The sequence below is a fragment of the Macaca mulatta genome, chromosome 6 (genome assembly GCF_049350105.2).
Source record: "Macaca mulatta isolate MMU2019108-1 chromosome 6, T2T-MMU8v2.0, whole genome shotgun sequence".
NCBI classification, from domain to species: domain Eukaryota; kingdom Metazoa; phylum Chordata; class Mammalia; order Primates; family Cercopithecidae; genus Macaca; species Macaca mulatta.
In genome coordinates this window covers 16,201,518-16,221,859 of record NC_133411.1, presented here as the reverse complement: position 1 = coordinate 16,221,859, position 20,342 = coordinate 16,201,518, and the positions used below count along the sequence as shown (strand labels likewise).

At 43.2% G+C, this 20,342-nt stretch overlaps 1 protein-coding gene across 6 annotated transcripts in view; it reads left to right on the top strand.

Annotated features, from left to right (window-relative positions):
• Positions 1–20,342, top strand: part of ANKH (ANKH inorganic pyrophosphate transport regulator) — a 156,319-nt gene that overhangs the window by 82,650 nt on the left and 53,327 nt on the right. For 4 of the 6 annotated variants that reach the window (NM_001261260.1, XM_078004322.1, XM_078004323.1 and 1 more), the window contains 1 exon segment: positions 16,300–16,516. In NM_001261260.1, coding sequence (NP_001248189.1) covers positions 16,300–16,516 — 217 coding nt within the window. 6 annotated transcript variants of the gene reach the window in all.

The window sequence follows — 20,342 nt, the reverse complement described above, 5'->3', positions numbered from 1 at the left end:
GCCTCAGCTCCCACACTGGGAATCACATTTCAGTGTGAGATTTGGAGGGAACAAACATCCAAACCATATCACCTGGTAGGATTTAGTATTTGTACCTATGGATATTCGTCTTTTTTGTTTTGGGGTCTCTGATTAGATATCTCACAGATCTCAAAAAGACTTAAATAACTGTGTTTGGGCAGTGGATATTTTGGGGGAGAGCTTCACTGTCTGCTCTAAACCCTCAGCTGTCAGAAACATGAGCAGAAATGAAGGAAAAGTCCAAGCCACCGCACGTGGCAGATTGAAGGTGGTCTCCAGAGTCACTGGAAGAGTGCTGACCAATAGAGCTTTCCACAGTCCAGTATCCTGCTGTTGGTGGACACATCACAAATCTTCCTCTGTTTGGAGTTGTTAAGGCCTTGATTGGGGGTTGTGCTAACTTCAGCAAGTGCCTTTTCCAGGGCCTCACTTGCTCATTTTAGGTGAGAATTAGGAGGTAGAGAAGAGTAATCCATCACTGAGATACCTTCCTTTTCTTTGGAGATCTCCCTGAAGGCTTCAGTCCTGGGAGTGTTCTTGAGCTGCTTGTCCTGTAGGATTTCTTTACCCAGACTTCCAGTTAGAGGTTGGCCAGGCCAACACTCTGTCACTAGATACCATGACCCTGCTCCTTACTCTGTTTAGAGGGAAATGTCTCCAACAGCATGACTTACATTCTTTATGAGGGCACTCCAGTTCCCCAAACTAGGTAACCATGACATTAAAATAACCACTTCTTTTAATGATAATTATTTTTCATACTTAATTGCCTGGGCAGGTAATAAAAGCATTTCTTTGTGAGACCATGCACTGCTGCTCACCAGCTTTGCCAGCCTGATGATGGTAGGGACTTGTTTATCCTACCCCCACCACCCCACCCTCTTCAGTCCAGTGTTGAGGTGAGGAGGAAGGAGCACCAGGCAGGCTGGCAGTCTCACTGGTTCTATTCTGCAGTACTATATATTAATCAGGAACCTGGGGCAGGGCATGGAATCTTTTTGAGCTTCGATTTCCATATCCACATCATGGGAATTTTCAGTTCTTACCCTGTTATGTTGTTAGATAAAACTTACCTTGTTACCTTGTTAGATAAAACCAGTAAGGTAACATGTGAAGTCATGTTCAAGAATGTGAAGTCATGTTCAAGAATGTGCAGTACTGCATATATAAGAGTTTGTTACTCTTCATGGGATCTGTAAATGTTTCTTGGATGAATTCATGTATTCCACCAACAAATACTCCTTCTGATGCTGCAGCATCCCCCCAGGGCCCTGAGGGCAAGGTGGAGGACAAAGCTTCCTCCTTTCCCTGGGTCTCCTTGGTCCCCTTACCCATGTAGATGAAAGGGCTGGAGCAAGACACCTCTTCGGCTACTCTAATTTTCAGAAACAAGGTCTGAGTCACAATGAATCTGGATTTACAGAGTGAAGCACAGCATGGGCACTTACTACCTCCTGTATCATGTATGCATGAAATAGCAAGTGATAAAAATGAATTCATTTTCCCATCTTTAGCAATTTTCAAAGCACTTTAATTTTATTCACATTATTCTCTAGCTTATTACATTATCATGTCACTTTTTAAGGTGAAAAACCTTAAGTAAAGCATGGATATCATCATAAAGACAAAATAAATTCAGGACATATAATTCTTAAATTGCTGTTGCAACCAGTGACAGTGTTGACTCTGCAAATTTTGGGGGTGCCATGATCATATCCTTTGTCCTTTCTTGTATTGTGTTCTAAACAGCTTAATTCAGTGAGATAATTTTACTTCACCTGGAATACCATGCATCAATAATTTAAACCAATAATAGCAGCGTAGGATGGCGAGGTAATGACATTCCTACTTGCACACAGCAAAGCAAATGCTGAAGACAGCCTTGTCACAATTAAGTAAAATAGTGCTATTTTTATTTTGCTGAGATTCCTATCTCCGTGTGTGTGTGTGTGTGTGTGTGTGTGTAGAATGGTGGCGACTCTCTTCTGTCCTGCGGTGTCTTCTCTTGTTCTGATAGTTGTAGGCGGTGTTACTGATTCCTAACAGATGGCTCAGTGAGACTGGTCATGGGCTGAGCAGACTATTTTGTTTAATGACTGCTTCTAACTCTCTCTCACCTCCTGAAAACAACCAGATCAAGCACCCCAGACCCTTAGAACTCATTCACAAAACTTGATGTGTGCCAGTTACATAAATACCAACAGTGAGTTCTAATGGATCCCTTACGCAGAAATAAATGAACCCCGCAGCTGAGAAGTGAAGAAAACTTTGGACAAATTAAACATCCTTGTATAATATGCTCTGCCATGTACAAAAGGAGCTGCTAAAGGTTCTCGTCCTTATCTTCAGTAGGCTGCTATAGGGGTTCTCTTGGCATCCCCACTGCTCTGGTGATGGTGAGCAGGTGCATGAGCTTTGCAAGATGGCCTGTGTGGTGCTGGATTTACAGGTTTCAAACTCTTCACCAAGCCTCACAGTCATGATTGCACAATATAATTGACCTGATTTCTTTTATTCTCATTTTCTTGGCATGGCTCAGATATATTAAATAACGTCTTTAGTCACACTCAGTTCAGCCTTTACATCTACGCCGTAATGCTTGTTGTACAGTACTGTTTAAAAAATAATCTTTACTTTAGGATCTTTGGAATTTTTTGTAAAGATAGTCTTTAGTCAAAAGTTCTCTTTGATCTGATAGCTAGTCCTCTCTGTTTAAAGTATTGCTAGTAGGCAGAATTCAGCACCAACTATAATCTCTAATTCAAAGTAAAGGGTTTCACTTTACTTTGGTTTTAGTATAATAGAATGAGGGTTAGGATCGCTAGCTGTGAAGCCAGGCTCTCTGGATTTTTCTCTGAGCTTTGTGTCTGCCCTGGATGAGTGATTTCGCCTCTCCATACATCAGTTTCCTCCCCAGTAAACTGGGGAATAAAAATATCTCCCTCACCGTGTTGTCAGGGGAAGGTAAGATCTTAGAATAGAGTCTGCCGCAGCATGAGCACTCAGTCAGTGCTAGCTGCTGAGATCGTCATCATCATTATCATGGTCACTGGATTTCTTAAGGTCCAAATGCAAATGGGCCTTCACTCTTTTTTCACTTCGTATAAACACACTTACAAACGTCCGTGGAAGGCAGTAGACGATACAGCTTGAAGTTGCCCTTGAGTCAGAAGAAGGAATGGAGATTCTGAGCTGCTCAGGATCCACAACCACAGTTAAGGCACTGGGGTCATCAAGAAAAAAGTCTACCACCAAGCAGGGAGACAGCAGGTAGAGAGAGTTGGTGAAAAGACTCCCAGGATCCCAGACGTAAACCTGTATTCCAGATTGTTGTTTATGGAGTTGGTGCTGGTGTTTCAAAATTTGGGCAGAATCTTGAGGTATTAACTAATCAATACCATTTGAGAACCATCTCTCTTTATAAGTATAAAAAATCAGGAAATGTGAGCATTTCACTAACAGGAAAGCTGCGAGATTGAGGTGGGGAATAAGCATTCTTAAATGGCACAGGAAGCGTTGGGGTTTAAATACACTACAACTTTCATGGTAGCAATCCTTTCTTGTCAGGCCTTCTACCATCTTGAATTGAGGTTAAATGTTGCTGGGTGAATAAGCTTCATGTTTCATGAGCGATCAGGAGGATTCAAAGAGGGTCTTAGGACACTAAGTCTACCCCTTCATGACGGAGCATATTTTCATATTAAGAGGTCATACGGGAAAATGCTTTTTGTTTTCTCCTGACGTGTTGAAGACACCAACAGGAGAAAGGTAAGTTAGCCAAACGTCGTCATACCCTGCCTAGTTGTTTGTCCCTGTTCTTTATGGAAGCTCCTCCCCAGGTGTGGGAGGTGACTGAAAACACCAGTGTTGTATTTTGGACTTGCACAATGTTGTCTTGGGGTTTTCAGGAAGCACTAAATATGGACAGCACCACACAGAGCAGTCACTTTGACTCCTAGAGGGACCAGGTTCCATTTGACTGCTGCTCCCCCTGAACCACAACCTCATGTGTGGGCGTGAAGTTCTTGGCTGAAGCTCTAGCTAAACAGAGTGAGGGAGTCTCATTTAGAGCTGTATAGATCCCTGGGAAAATAAAGCATGGCTGGAAAACTACCGGGAAGACAAATGATCCAATTTAACCCAAGCCACTTTTCAAAACTCAGACCAGCAGAACAATAACAGTGGAAAATTACAGGAACCCAGGCTCCTTGAGAGGACCGAAATCCAAAATTGCTGATTCTCCTCATCTTTGGAAGAAGCTCTTCTCACAGGTAACTGTGCCTGCACATGTACTTCCGACTTTTCCACGGGTCCACACATGTACAATTTCTGAGGACTTAGGGTGTAAGGCAGGTTTTAAAACTAGATTTCATCTACTACAATGGTCAGTTTCCTTGATGTCATCATAAGTATAATGAGATCGTTGAAGCTGTAGACGGAGGAGTTGTCTTTTGTCAAAAGGATTAGATAGCAGCCCAGGCTGGTTCCGAACGAGATAAAATAATTACCTGGCTCTTAGGTATCATTGTTTTTTCTAGTCCAGGATGAGGCAAGTGAAGGAAGTATTCATCTTACTGAAAGTCAAAAATGCAACTTTCAACATTTCACATAATAATCTCTTGCTATTTTAGGGAACAGTATCAGCTTCCAACTGGACACCCTTTTTTGTGGAAGAATTTGAAAAGATGTTTCCATATGAGAAACATGATTTTGTTTTGTTTTGTTTTGAGACAGAGGCTAACTCTGTTGGCTAGGCTGGAGTACAGTGGTGCGATCTCAGCTCACTGCAACCTTGCCTCCCGGGTTGAAGCGATTCTCCTGCCTCAGCCTCATGAGTAGCTGGGATTACAGGCATGTGCCACCACGCCCAGCTAATTTTTGTATTTTTAATAGAGACAAGGTTTCGCCACCTTGGCCAGGCTGGTCTTGAACTCCTGACCTCAGGTGATCCACCCAGCTCGGTCTCCCAAAGTGCTGGGATTACAGACGTGAGCCACTGCGTCTGGCCCTTGATTTTATTTTCTAACCATGTGGTCATGAATGTGCATAACAAGGTCAGCACCCAGCAGCCCTTGGCAGGTCCTGACTTGCATGGTCACCTCTCCTGAACGCCCTGTCGCCCGTCCAGGCACCCATCATTCACAGTGAAAGGTGGTTCTCTGTCAGCGGCACACTCAGCTTCTCCAGGGTCTGGTCAGAAAAAAAAAAAAAAAAAAGCTGTTATCCTTTGAATATGAACTTCTGATTTCCTCCTCATGGCGACTAACTTCTGTTACAAGATTTGACTCCATAATGGAACAGCTTGTCCTCTATCCCAATTGACATCCAAAAAGAGTTGAAAAAAGTCTTTATTTTCACTTTACACCAAGGCGGCTAATTATGTGGCCCATTGCTGCATTCTGTCCATGTCCGTGTGTCTGCAGTTAAGCAACCTGGGTGCTCAGTGTGGCTTGGTGGAAATGGTCATGGAAGACCTACCCATCTATTGAGAAGTGATCAGAACTACATGAATAGGTACAGTGACATTGTCAGCACTTTGCTTATTTTAAGTTCATAGATTCTACCCAAAAAAAGTATGGGTTTTTCATTCAGAAGTCTAAACCTACAGTTAGAAGACTTTATTTACGAATGGCCAGACATAAGTTTTGTATCACAGTTAATACACATTCGTTTGTACATGTATTGGGTTTCAAGCATTGTGCTAAGTAAATGCAGAAAAACTGGTGACAAATAAGCCGAGTCCCTGCCTCAAGGAGGTAACAGACTGGTGATATGGGTGGTCGGGTGAGCAGGTAACCGCTGTATACCCTGATGAGGGCAATAACAGGGTCTCGGATCTGCACAGGGGGCTGCAGAGCACAGAGGAGGGAAGACAAGAAAGAGAGGGGGAACTAGAGGTTGTTGGGAGTCAAGAGAGGGTTTCTTAACAGGATGGAAGAGACTTTTGCCTGTGTAAACATTGATGAGAAAGCCAGTCAAGTAGCAAAGATCAGACAAAAAAAAGAAGAAGATGGTGGATTTGAACAAGGCTCCTGAAACGGTCAGAGGAACATAAAGGTAGAGCCCCAGATGGATGGCCCCACTCTCACCCTGGTCAGGCCCACCTTTCTTTTGTGACAGGAGGGAGGAGGTGAGGAAGAGCTTAGGTCATATGTGTTTCGTTGAGTTTTGTAGTTTCAGAGAGAGAAGCAGTAAAAAATTTAGTTTCTACCGGATGGATTCCACATTCCAGATGAATAAGAGGTGAGGTTATCTGCTGAGTAAGAAGGAGTGCACCTCAAAGTCTTCCCAGCTTAAGACTACTGAGAGCCGGGAATGGGAAGGACTAGAGAGGTAATTGGGCAGCTGACAGCATGCGGGGGGCGTTGGAAACCATGAGTGAGCAGTGGCAGCAGACTGTGTGGCTGTGTGTTCATTTCCAGCAACTCTCAAAGCCCAAGTAGAATTCTACAAATACAGTTAAGGGTGGAATAGGTCAGTCAGGTGAATCCAAGGCTAGAGATTTGCAGGCAGTGAGTCGTGGGTTTTGGCAAGGGTGGGGTTAAGTGATGACCCTGAAGTGCAGGCTGCAATAGTAAGGAAGGGAAGACAGGAGGAGCAATGAGAGGGAAAGTGGGGAGTCGAGAGAGTGCCAAGCTTAATGAAGTTTAGAATCGAGGGAGTGGGAGAAACAGAGAGAGCTGAAAGGGCAGAAATTGCAGCCGGAGATTTTAACTGAAATTTGAGAAGTGGAGCAACTCTGGATGATGAAGGCAAAGGTGTGGCCACAAGAGTGGGCGCTTGAAGCAGAGTAGAGAAGGACACTGGCATGCATGAAGTCAAAGAACTCAGAGGGCATTGGGTGGGTTGACCAGATGGATATTGAATTGCCTTCCCTGCAGAGTTGAGATGCAGAGGAGACTCTGAGCCAAGTGGCAGGGTCCCGAGTGAAAATCGAAGGGACTAGAAGGGATTGACTTCTCCATTTGGAACTCTACGATGAGAGAGGAATATGGCTAGGGGTATGAATCTCAAAAAAGCAGGGAGTTTACAGGAGAGCAGAGATGGCATCGGCTGGAATGGTGTGGACAGCAAGAATGCACACCTACCTCCAGGACTGCAAGGATCTGGAGGACCCCAGGCCAGGTGCTGCAGGTGCCCTCACCCTCCTGTTGCCCAGCTCTGGGGTTGCCAGGAATTTCAGCTGCTGGGTGGACAGCAGCAGTCAAAGGCCACATAGTGCCATCTCAGGTGGAGGTGACACAAGTGGCAGAGGCAGGGAGGTGCTGTTCATTGGAGCAGGACTGCAGGGCATTTGCTCAGGGCCTTATAACCACGATGGAACCTGCAGGAAGCATGGGAAGGAACATTCTCTTCCAAAGGCCCAGAGGAATCAGACTAGGTGACCACTCTGTTACTGTGGCCGGGGTGGGCTCATGGGCCCAACTTATGTACTGAACCCCAAAAGATAATCTGTCTACACATCAGTGCTTCGTAGGTTTCCCAGACAGGAGATGAGCTGAGCAGTTTGTACACCAGACCTCTCAGGGAGGATGGGTTACCACCTGGACCCATGTCCCAGGGGCACAGCACTCCTTCCCATTTGCAAGAAATGCTTGTTGCTAGCATGAGCATAAAATGACTGGCAGGATCGGGGGTGAATTGGGCCTCCTGTCCTGAGGAATCTCAGACTGCAGTATAAAGATATTTCCGGTCTCTAGATCTGAAGTTTACAATGTTGGCATCTCTTTTGGGATTTAATGATCTAGACAGCTCATACCAGGGAGATCAGTTCATATCTGTGGGATTTGGTAAACATTTCCGTGGAGGTTATATATTTTACTTTTTAATATCCTGTGGTTTTGTTAACTTACTGTGGAAAAAATAAATCAGGCAACAGAACACAGTGAACCTGGTAGATACTGGGAGATACAAAGCCCTGCATGACCCACTCAGTGCTTTCTGGACCCAGATATGTTTGGGGTTTTTTGTTTGTTTTTGTTTTCGAGATGGAGTTTTGCTCTTGCTGCCCAGGCTAGAGTGCAATGGCGCAATCTCAGCTCACTGCAACCTCCTCCTCCCGAGTTCAAGCAATTTTCCTGCCTCAGCCTCCAGAGTAGCTGGGATTACAGGCTCCTGCCACCATACCCGACTAACGTTTTTTGTACTTTTAGTAGAGAGAGGGTTTTGCCATGTTTGGCAGGCTGGTCCCAAACTGCTGACTTCAGGTGATCCACCTGCCTCAGCCTCCCAAAGTGCTGGGATTATAGGTGTGAGCCACTGCCCCGACCCCAGATATGTTTTTAAGTCAGCCATTCCGTGTTGCTAAGTACCCATTGTGTAAAGAAGACTGATCTGAAATGCCTTGTGCCGTGCATCTGGGGCCAGACCCAGGCTGTGATTAAAGGGCAGCTTCATATTTACAATTGTTGGAGTGCTGTTAAATCTGGCTCTAATCTAAAGTAAAGTGTCTTTACTTTGGAAGCCCCATGAATGTTTAGAGACTCGCCTTTAAACAGTGAACCTCTGCCCTGGTGAATGTCTTGGCCATCTGCCTCAAGGCCTAATTCATGCTGGAGACATCCTAGACACTTTTTTAGCTGAATTTCATGACCATAGCTATTCCTCTTTACCAGACAGAGCAACTTCTTCCTGGTGTTGGCTAGAGATGCAGCAGTATTTGGGATTGACATTAACCGAAGAACACTTCCTATCTAACTGACTGAACTACAGCACACTCTCAACACCAACATGACCGAGAAGGCTCCCCACATCCTTCGTATGTTTAGATTTACTCCTAGTGCACTGTGGGGCTGAAGCGTGGACTCTTTTTTCCTATCTCAGTTCTTTCTACATGATCTCGTTCAGTCCCCTGGCTTTAAATTCTACCTGTAGGCCGATGACCTCCAAATATATATCCACAGCCCAGACAGACCCTCCGGACTCCAGACTCACAGAGCTGAGTCTCTCACACAACTTCTCTCTTTGGAATCCTAATGGGTATCTCAAATCCAATATGAGGCTGCCAATGGAGCTCTTGCTTTTTCCTCTGAAACCTTCCCTCTCTCATTTCCTCAACCCAGAGAATTGCTGCAGCGCTTGATGAGTGACTCAAGCCAGAAAGCTCAGCAGTCGTCATCAGGTTCTGCCTCTTTCTCATGCCCGGGAGGATGTGGGGGGCGGCCCCTTGCCCACGCTCTGCTCCCTGGGAAGAATCGTGGGAAGCATGAGCCAGGCATCAGGACCCAAGCCAAGTGTAGTCCCTGCCACACCCATTTGCTTTCCCTCCCACGAGCTCTCCAGTCAGGCCACTCTACCTCTCCACTACTCACCTCGCCCAAGCCGCACCTTGTCTGGCCTGGGTTACCGTGGGGCCCTTGGCCTCTGTGTCTTGCATCCCTCTTCAGCCCACTTCTATCACCAAGGCCAGTGGCAGCCCCTGTCCCGCTTCTGCCTAGACCTTTAATGGCTTCCCACTGCTCTTCCAGCAACATACATGTTCTTCACCACCACCTAGAATGATCTCACCATTGCCTGCTTTTCCAGATCCACCTTCTACCCGTCTCTATTTCTCTTACTGGCCTCCCTTCTGTTCCTTAAACATACTAAGCCCTCCTGCAGGCCTGAACCTGCCTCCAGCTCTTTATGCACGTGGCTCACTCTTGGTCTTTGGGTCCCAGCTCAAACATCACCTCTTTAGAGGGGTTGCCTTGTCTACCTAAATGAGCTCCTGCAAAAAATGTCCAGCCATTGGCATATAGCAGGCCCCCTTATCCATGGGTTCACATCTGCAGGTTCAGCTACCTGCAGTCAACCAGAGTCTGAAAATTGTGCAGTATTTTGAGAGAGAGACCACATTGACATAACTTTTATTACAGTATATTGTTATAATTGTCCTATTTTTTTATTGTTGTTGTTACTCTTACTGTGCCTAATTTATAAATTAGACTTTGTCATGCTTTGGGAGGCAGAGGCAGAAGGATCACTTGACCCCAGGAGTTTGGCCGAAACCAGCCAGGGCCACACAGCAAGACCCCAACTCTATAAAAAAATTAAATAAAAATAAAAAATTAGCCAAGTGTGATGGTGCACACCTGTAGTGCCAGCTGCTCGGGAGACTGAGGCAGGAGGATCGCTTGAGCTCAGGAGGTTGAGGCTGCAGGGTGAGCTGTGATTTTGCCACAGTACTACAGCTTGGGTGACAGAGAAAGGCCCCATCTCAAAAAAAAAAAAAATGGGACTTTATCACAGGTGTGTGTATGTATAGGAAAAAACATAGTATATATAGAGTTGGGTACCATCTAAGGTTTCAGGCATCCATTGGGGGTATTAAAACATACTTTCTGTGAATAAGGGGCACCTGTGTATTTTTTTGTCTTCAGTACATATCACAGTAAATGTTTATTCTATTTGTATACATTTTATTTCATTCTTCCAAATATTTATTGATCATCTATCTTGAGATGCCCCCTGCCCCCAGGTTGCAGGTCTGCGGATGTAGCAGTGAAACGAAGGTCTCTGCTTCCTGGAGCTTACATTCAGGTAGGGCAGTCAGGTGAGAAAATAAATAACAAGTAAAGTTGTGATACAACGTTAGGAAGTGAACATGTGATGATGAAAAACAGGGTGAGCAAACAGAGACAGATAAAGCAAACAGTAGGTAACTGAAGGATGTGTAATAACTTAATGATTAGCCAGGCATTGTGGCGGGCTTCTGTAATCCTAGTTACTCGGGAGGCTGAGGCAGGAGATTTGCTTGAGCCTGGGAGGTGGAGATTGCAGTGAGCCAAGATTGCACCACTGTACTCCAAGCCTGGGCGACAGAGCACAACTCTGTCTCAAGGAGAAAAAACAAAACAAAACAAAAAAATCCTTAATGAATGAGAAGAAATCACCACAAATAAATGGGCGACAGGTGCTTTATTCAATAAGTGCTTTTGAAGTAATAAACTAGTTGGAGGCAATTAGTTTTAATGCATAACTCACTTCCTAAGTTTCAGGGAGATTAAAAAGTGTGCAAATGAAGCTGTAAATTAGAACAAAATTATCCTATCTATGGCGGGGTAAGAATGGCAAATCCAAAAGCATAGAAAAAAAACTCCATAAAATGATTGACAGACTGCATGATAACAATGTTTCTGGTATCAAAAGAAAACATGGAACTAAGCAGTGAACACACTGGGGGAAACATTTGCTCCAGATGGGGATAGCAAAGTGCTAGTAATATGAATGTAGCTCATGTCCTCAATTCTGCATCTTTTTTCATGCTTTTGAATGTTTCTTGAAATCAGGATGATTTTCAAATAATGTGTGTATTTAATACGGTCATTAAAAACATGAAATCAATGGCATCTCTTACAAGCAATAATATCTTGCAATTAAAATGTGATTTTAAGAAGTGTTTCTTTAAAAATTAGTTCATACAGTTAGTATGTACACTTAAGTTCTCCGTAAAAAATAGCCAATTCATTCGTGCATTCAACAAATAATAGAGTGTTTACAATGTCGCCTTGGCAACAAGGTGGTAGGTGAACAGCAGTAAACAAAAGCGGCAAAAATCCTTGCTTTCAAGCGACTGTCAGCCAGCCACTGCTTCGTGCCCTGCGCACTACCAACCTTGCTTCTCAAATCAGTTGGGTTATTTTAGGGAGAGTAAGTACTTTAGCCAAGGCCACTCAGCGGTTAAGTGATAGAAGCAGATTCCAGCTCAAGCCTGCATGGCTTTAAACCCTGTGCTCTTCCTCAAATTACCATAATCGTCAAGCTAAATAAAACTTTCTCACTTCATCTCACTGACAGAGCTCTCATTACCTGGGCCCTCTCTCTTCCCACCTGCCTCAGCACTGGCTTGAGGACTCAAGTTCGGAAACTGTTGGTGGAAATAGAAAGCATTTCAGTGGATGCCTCAGCCCAGGCTGGTGTGTTTTTAGCAAAAAAAATAAAGAATGCTTTGCCAAGAAGACACATAAAATGTCTAGTCCTCCATTATTTAGGTGCCCTATGAGATGCTTTTAAAATTTTGCTAAATAATAGATATCATCCAAGATTTAACACATTCAAGCAATAAAAACAAGTAAACAATTCACAATCCTAGATTTTGGGAAGGGTGGGAAAGAAAACAAACCATACACTATTCTTGACGTCTGACAAATAGGTGATTAGAAGCTGTCCTAAATGGAATTCTCTAGAAGCAAAACCTGTGTGTAGGGGAGGAAGCAGGGTAGGTGGTGGGGAAAAGTGAAGCGACGATGTGGTCCCCACTGGAGACTGGCTTCACCCTGATCCCAGGGAGAACTCTGGAGCACGAATTGTACCACAGTGGTCCTACTTGCAGGCAGGACACTGATCTTATACACTCGGGTGGCTGCGTGCTGGTTGGATCTATGGTGGACGCGTCAGATGAGTTTCACTAATGCAAAGTGGCTAGCAGTACTTCTCCCTGACAAGAAGACACCTGTGAGCCGTTAGTGGCCAACTCCCAGCATCTGGGGATGGGTCCCCTGCCAGGTAAAGGATAGGGGATCTGGGTGAGACACCAACAGTGTCCCCTGCAGAAGGCCAAAGGGAATTAATTTGGTAGATTGTCAAGTGGTAAGTTTTGCACATAGACAGGAGGAGCCCGTAGACTAGAGATGTTTGTTGAACACAGGCACTTGATATAAAGGAGGTTTTTGGTTTTTATTTTGTTTTAGGGTGTTAATGTATTCCATCAGGGAAAAGTTGTTTCTAAGAAAGGCGTCATGGCAGGTGTGCTCTGCAGAGGCTGAGAAGGTTCTTATGGAAGTTTTCACCGTTATTAGTGGAAAAAAGGAAAACAATTAGAGATAAAATTGGAAACAATTATCAGAAGCTAGCTTATATAATACCAACTGAGTCAGAAAAATGATAATGAGTTCCTACGGCTAGCATACATTTTTATTCTAGATTTTTTTTTAATTGTATTTTCACATTGGTATTTTCCTGTAAACGCATTTTTCCTAACAGTGCTTTGCAGAGAATGTCAACCCTTAAGTTCTCATTCTACTAGTCAGCTGTGTCTCCTGGTGAAGGAGTGAAACAAAGGCACAGAATGTGAAGCCCTTGAGTTTTGCCAAGTAGCTCTGCCAGCGCTTCTGCCGAAGTCTGCTGACACTGGATTACATGTAGGCCCACAAACTACATCACCCCTTGAAACTAAGGAATAACTTGAAGAGTAACATGAAATACCTCCTTTCATAGATTCTGAGGCACACTCCTTCCACCTCCATATTTTAGCAACTCGGAAATCTGGATACATTTTATAATCAATGACATCCAATTACAATTGGGAATATTTTGTCTTTTTTCTTTTTTTGGAGTGCAGTGACACGATCTCAGCTCATCGCAACCTCCACCTCCCAGATTCAACTGATTCTTCTGCCTCAGCCTCCAGAGTAGCTGGCATTGCAGGCTCGCACCACCACACTCAGCTACTTTTTGTATTTTTAGTAGAGATGGGGTTTCACCATGTTGGCCAGGCTTGTCTTGAACTCCTGACCTCAAGGGATCTGCCCACCTCAGCCTCTGGAAGTGCTGGGATTACAGACGTGAGTCACCGCGCCCGGCTGGAACATTTTTTCTTTCTTAGTGGCATATAACTAATAATGTACCTTACTGTTGTGTCAGACCCATATTGACTTCAGTAAGGATGACACCACGTTCAAGAGGCCAGAGACGAGACCTGGAGCCAGTGATTGAGACCTAAACCCTGTTTACCGAGGGGACTTACATACAGGGATGTCCAGTGGTGGCAGGCCCGACAGGAGAGCTGCTACCATTTGTAAAAAGCATGCAGTTTAGGCCGGGCGCGGTGGCTCAAGCCTGTAATCCCAGCACTTTGGGAGGCCGAGGCGGGCGGATCACAAGGTCAGGAGATCGAGACCACAGTGAAACCCCGTCTCTACTAAAAAAAATACAAAAAATTAGCCGGGCGCGGTGGCGGGCGCCTGTAGTCCTAGCTACTCGGGAGGCTGAGGCAGGAGAATGGCGTGAACCCAGGAGGCGGAGCTTGCAGTGAGCCGAGATCGCACCACTGCACTCCAGCCTGGGCAACAGCGTGAGACTCCGTCTCAATAAAAAAAAAAAAAAAAAAAAAAAAAAAGCATGCAGTTTATGTAGATCAGGTGCATCAGCATTCTTAGGGTATGTTTAAGTTATTATTCTTATCAGGTGCATCTACCATGCAGGGTCATTCTCAGGGTGTGCTGAAGTTATTGCTATCAGATGTATCTGCCATATGCTTACAGTCTATAGTATCAGATTCAGTGAAACACAATGGTGGATTGAGTTTACTTTGTTTTGTTATAATGTAGTATGATTCTCATATATGTTTGAAGATGAGTTCTTGAATCTTTTGTTGTATTCAGTCTCCTCTTTCAAGCACCCATTGGCTCCTTTGGTATTATTGAGATTAGCTTTACCCAGTATAGCAAGGTAGCTCTCACACTATGGCTATAACCATATACTTGTAGGGAAAATTATCAACAGCTGTCTTGATTAATAGAAATAGGAAATAGACAGGAAAAGTGAATTTCTTTCTTCTTCTTTCAGTTTACATAGCGGAGACTGAGTATGAATTCTGTGAATGTGATCGTGTCTCTATTGGATGAGTGACAAATGGCAGGCCAAGACTTTAGCGTATCTTTTTTCTTAAAAATATGTTGTGGATATATGTCATTCTGCATTTGTCAGAATCCACAGAATGTACAATATACCAAGAGTGAGCCCCAATGTAAACTACATTACACTAGTCACCCCTCTCCACAGTTTTACTATGCATGGTTACAATTACCCATGGTTGACCAAGGTTCAGAAATATTAAATGGAAAGTTCCAGAAATAAACAATTTATAAGTTTTAAATTGCATGCCATTCCGAGTAGTGTAATGAAATCTCTCACCATCTTGCTTCATCTCTTTCTCATCACAAGGAGTACAGTAAGATATTTTGAGAGAAAGACCACATTCTTATAACTTTTATTATAGTATATTGTTATAATCCGTTTGATTATTGTTGTTACTCTCTTACTGTGCCTAATTTATAAATTAAACTTTCTCATAGGTATGTATATATAGGAAAAAACGTGGGTACTTTCCATAGTTTCAGGCATTCACTGGGGGTCTTAGAATGTATCCCTTAAGGATAAGAGGGGACTACTGTCTGGTCTTTGAGTAATAATGATGTATCAGCGTAGATTCGTTGATTGTAAGACATGTACCACTCTGGTGTGGGATGTTGATAGCAGGGGAGGCTCCGTGTTTGTGGGGGGCAAAGGATATATGGGAACGCTCTGTACTTTCTGCTCAATTTTACTATGAACCTAAAACTGCCTTGAAAACAGTCTGTTTTTTACAAATATATAACTATACAGAAAGCCCGCTCTTCTGCATAGTTGCCTGTTCCTAATGACAGAGGCAGTGTTCTAGAGGCATTTCAGTCGGAAAGCTGTCGCTATCTGGACATCCATTCCCACTGGTCTGCTGTTACTCATTTGTCTATGGGGTGGGAAAGTTAGTTTGGAAGTACCATCCCAACAAGGCCTGCAGTGCCTAAGAGGGTCTGTCTTGGAGGATGTCTAAAGTATTCAGGGTATTTTACGACCGCATCTTCCTGTATAACCATTATCCAAAAACATTTGTTTTTTAGTCTAAAGGTGTTCTTTTCATATGTGTCTGCATAGAGCTCAGGAACGTATTTCAGGCCAAAATGTAGGAATCAGGTAAACAACATGCACTAATGAAGAATATAATAAATTCCTTCAGTACTTTTTTCATAGCATAGAACTCTGCTATGAAGAATACATAACGTATACCAAGTATTTAAGATTACATGTACACACATGAACACACACACCCCCCTTCTTTAAAGAAAAAAGAACCCATCCCCTTGATATAAACCGTTAGACTCATTTCCAGCGTGTCTGTTGCCATTATGTCGATTCAGCCTGCAAACAAAATTTAACATTTTAGTTTTTTTAAAAAATCAACTTTTAACCAAAACTTCTTAGAATTATTTTTCAATATTAGCATAAACTATTTGTTGGTGTTTTGCTATTATTTTAACTGCAGTGGACAGGTATCTCCTTCACAAAAAGAAACTCAAACTGAAGCTGATGTAGACGAAAATGAAAACCAGTCACCTTTATCCAATTATATGAGATGTACCCTATAAGTTCTTCATGTTTCTATAGAAACGTGATCTGCTAAGTTTCATCTTAGAGGTATGATTCCCCAGAGAAGAGACAACGTTTCTAATACTTGTGGGTTTTTTTCCCCCTTCCCAGGCCTTGAACCGGGGCATTGCTGCTGTCAAGGAGGATGCAGTTGAGATGCTGGCCAGCTACGGGCTGGCGTACTCCCTCATGAAGTTCTTCACGGGTCCTATGAGTGACTTCAAAAATGTGGGCCTGGTGTTTGTGAACAGCAAGCGAGACAGGACCAAAGCCGTCCTGTGTATGGTGGTGGCCGGGGCCATCGCTGCCGTCTTTCACACACTGATAGGTGAGGCCGCCGACCGCCACTGACGAATCTAGCTTTGGCAATTTCTTATTCCTTTTCATTGATTTAAATATATTTATTGAGATAAGTGGTTTCTTTACTAATTATCACATTTCTTATGAAATGTTCAGGGAATAGAAGGAAAGTGCTTGTGCTCCTAGCTTAAGACAATAATGTGTTTTTTCTGGGGAGCTGTAGTTTTTGTGTCTCTGATTCCCAAAGTAAAAGAGAGTGATTTCATTAGTAGGCGATTACACCTAGGAATAACATTTGGTAAGGCCAATAAAATAGCAGGTGCTTTAATTAGAGATACGTGTGCATCACTGTACTGGGTCATTGAATCTTAAGAATAAAAATAGAATGACTGTTATTTAGAATTAATGCTTATCAGCAGTGAGAACAAATGACAGATTGTTCTATTTATTACATTAATTTGTTCTAGGATCTTATTCCATTTTATTCAAAAACAAGACTAAATACTTTTGTCATAGCATTCTTTCCATGACACAACAGGAAAGCTGTATCGTACATACAGTGACTGGCCTCCAGTTTAACCAAGACCCTGGAAAAGCAGCTCTCCTTCAGGGCTGGAGTCCTGCTGCTGCTGCTTTCGTGCTGGGAGTAAAGCCTTAAGGACGTGATTTCTGAATGTCTTGGCTTTAAAGCAGCTTTGCTTACCTGGCATAAAAATTGAGTGGTACCTCTATTGAAGCCAGTTACATAAAACACTGTGAATGACACTTCATAAACCCATTGTGTACCTCAAAATTGTTGCTGATTGTATAAAACGCCTGGCTGTCAGTGGTGAATAAAGGAACCCAAAGATTAACCCAGACCATTTGCAATGTGTTTGCATGGCAGCTAATGCTTACTCATATAACTGCAAATCTGAATGTAAATAAGGAAAGACCTTTGCGGTTTTCCTTTTTAATGTGGCATAAAATTTTGTGCTAAGAGCGCTGTGGAAGAGAGTGTGTCTGCTGATGGACCAGACACTCAGCCAAAGCGTTGATATTGATCCTTTAATTTGTGCTTAGAGCTTCAGGGCATGGAGTAAAGAGGAGCTGCCTCTGATATCCTCAGTTTATGCCCTAAATGCTGACCGTGGACTGAGTATTTGCACAGGTACCTGTATTTGAAGTAAATTTCTGCTACATTTGATGTGAGCCATTTTCAAAGAGTACATGTACAGTATTTGGAAAAAAAAAAAAAAAGCCATATATTTTGTAAAATAAGGGGCTTCCTTAAATGAGCAAATGAGTTCCCTTTGCTGCTAGCTCTTTTTTTACTTGGACTTATGAATAATCCAACATTCCCTATTTAGCCATGGTTGAATGAGACTTTGGGACTAAACAGCTAGTTATCAGTTGTCAGTAATTCTGGAAGAGAAAAGCTAAGCATCCCGTGTTATTGCAGTTGTCGGGAAGAAAAGGTGGTCATTGAAATAAAAATCAGTGTCATTTTAGCTTTTCAATTTTAAAATATAATTACAAAATTTTAAATTTAAACCAAAATGGTTTTCTGTATCTCATATATATTTAATAATCATTATTCGTTTTTATACTTCTGCAATCACAGCATTTTTCCATCCACCAAAGAAATGTTTTCCACAGTTGCTATGAAAGCACATATGAATTTCTTTGGAACATTTGAAAATCAGATTTTAATGACGTACGCTTTTCTAGAGTGTTGGCCTCCTTACCATCTTCTGCCTAAGTCTTGAGCCACTCTCCTGCCTCTGCCATCTGCTACGTCGGGCATCTTTGCTCACCTTTCTGCCTCCTTCTGTTTTTAGTAATCCTATAAGCTTTTCCATATCCAGATCCTGCCCATTTTCTTTCCCATAACCGTGGCCACAAGTTCCATGATGGGATGTTGCTGTCCCTCCACCCCCTAGCCATTCTTCCCACCGCTTTCCTACGTCATTGAACGTTGCCCTTCCAATGGCAGTCTCTATGCATCACCTATATTTGACGCTTACACCCATTTTCACTTCCTAGTAATCCTGAAAACAGCTACTTATATTTCTACTTCAGCAATCAGCTCCTGGATAACTATGTGTGTGACAGGGGAACACTGAGGTAGATAAAACAGAAAAGGAAATACTCCCAGTATATTTGACTTGAAAAGCCATTGTATGATTTCAAGCAGTCTTCCAATTATATTTGCTGGGGCTGATATTGAAATGAGCATATATTTCCTACATGTACAGCTCCTGGGTGGGGCCTAAGTAAGTACAGGAAGGCTTGTATTATAAATTCATCATGCTGAATTCAGAGTGGGAATATAAATGAGATACTTCGAGGTTTAAATTAATTTCTTTCTAGTCTTTTGTCCAGGCAAAAGTAGTTGAATTGTCTTCAACATTTCTTTAAGTGCTAGTTTCCCATCACCTTAATGAATGTATTTCCTTTTAGCAAGTTCTTCTAATTTTTCAAAGGCATTTATTTTTGACATGTGAGAGCATAGAGCAGGAAGAGATTTTCTTTTTGGGGTTGGGACAGGCCTCATGGATTGAGTCATTTCTCAACCGTCTCTGAAGGATGAGGTGCATTTCAGCACTTTCTTCAATTTGTTTGTTTGTTTGTTTGCTTGTTTCTGAGACAGAGTCTTGCTCTGCTGCCCAGCCAGGAGTGCAGTGGTGCGACCACAACTCACCACAACCTTGACCTCCTGGGCTCGATCAATTCTCCCACCTCAGCCTCTTTAAGTAGCTGGGACTACAGGTGCACGCCACCACATCTGGCTAATTTTTTTTTTTTTTTTTTTTGTAGAGATGGGGTTTTGCCATGTTGCCCAGGCTGGTCTTTGAATTCCTGAGTTCAAGCGATCTGCCTACCTGAGCCTCCCAAAGTGCTGGGATTACAGGCATGAATCACCACACCCGGCCAGCACAACACTGTCTAATTTTTCCTTATCTTTGTTACAGAACGGAGTCAAGAATTTTCCCTGTGCGCTATAAGGAATATTTTGCTATAGCCATCTAAAATCATCCCAACATGATGTTCTCTATGTTAGACTTTTTCTTCCCAGTCTGGATGAACCTCAACACTTCTTACTTTTCACTGTTTACTAATAATTTACCAATCCCTGGAGGATCTTCTTCACTTACAAGGGATTTGCAGTGCGGACATTACCAGCTCTGAAAAATCAGTTGCAGATGTATCTTCTCACTTTCACTAACGCGGTGTCCCCTCTGTGCATCAGTTAATGGGTCACAGTAGGATGATTGAAATAGGCTCAGGTCAAAGAGCACTAAAAGCTTTTGTAGTGTCATCCCTCATTCACTGGGTTTGCCCCAATAAAGGAAAGAAGGAAGGAACCTTTTACTAGGTCCTTTTCATTAGATTTACTGTAGTTAAGGAATTATTTTTTCTTACATTTCTTTTTTTTTTTTCTTGACCCCACTATTGAGCTAGGCATTCTCCCATCTTTGAGAACTTTGCGCTTGGTAGTGGATTTCCCCAGACAAGGCTGGGGTACATTCCACTGACCACTCAGACACTTCCCTGGGAATGCTTGGTGGAGATTGCGAGGGAAAGATGGCCCCAGAGAATGTGCCCAGCAACTCTTCCCGCCCAGCCAAACCTTGTGCAATAAGCCAATAGAGCAGACACTTGGAATTGTGTTGGATTGAGAGAGTTGAAGTCTAGAAGGTCCACCGGACAAGAGTTTTTTGTTTTTTTTGTTTTTTTGTTTTTTTGAGAGGGAGTCTCGCTCTGTCACCCAGGCTGGAGTGCAGTGGCCGGATCTCAGCTCACTGCAAGCTCCGCCTCCCGGGTTCACGCCATTCTCCTGCCTCAGCCTCCCGAGTAGCTGGGACTATAGG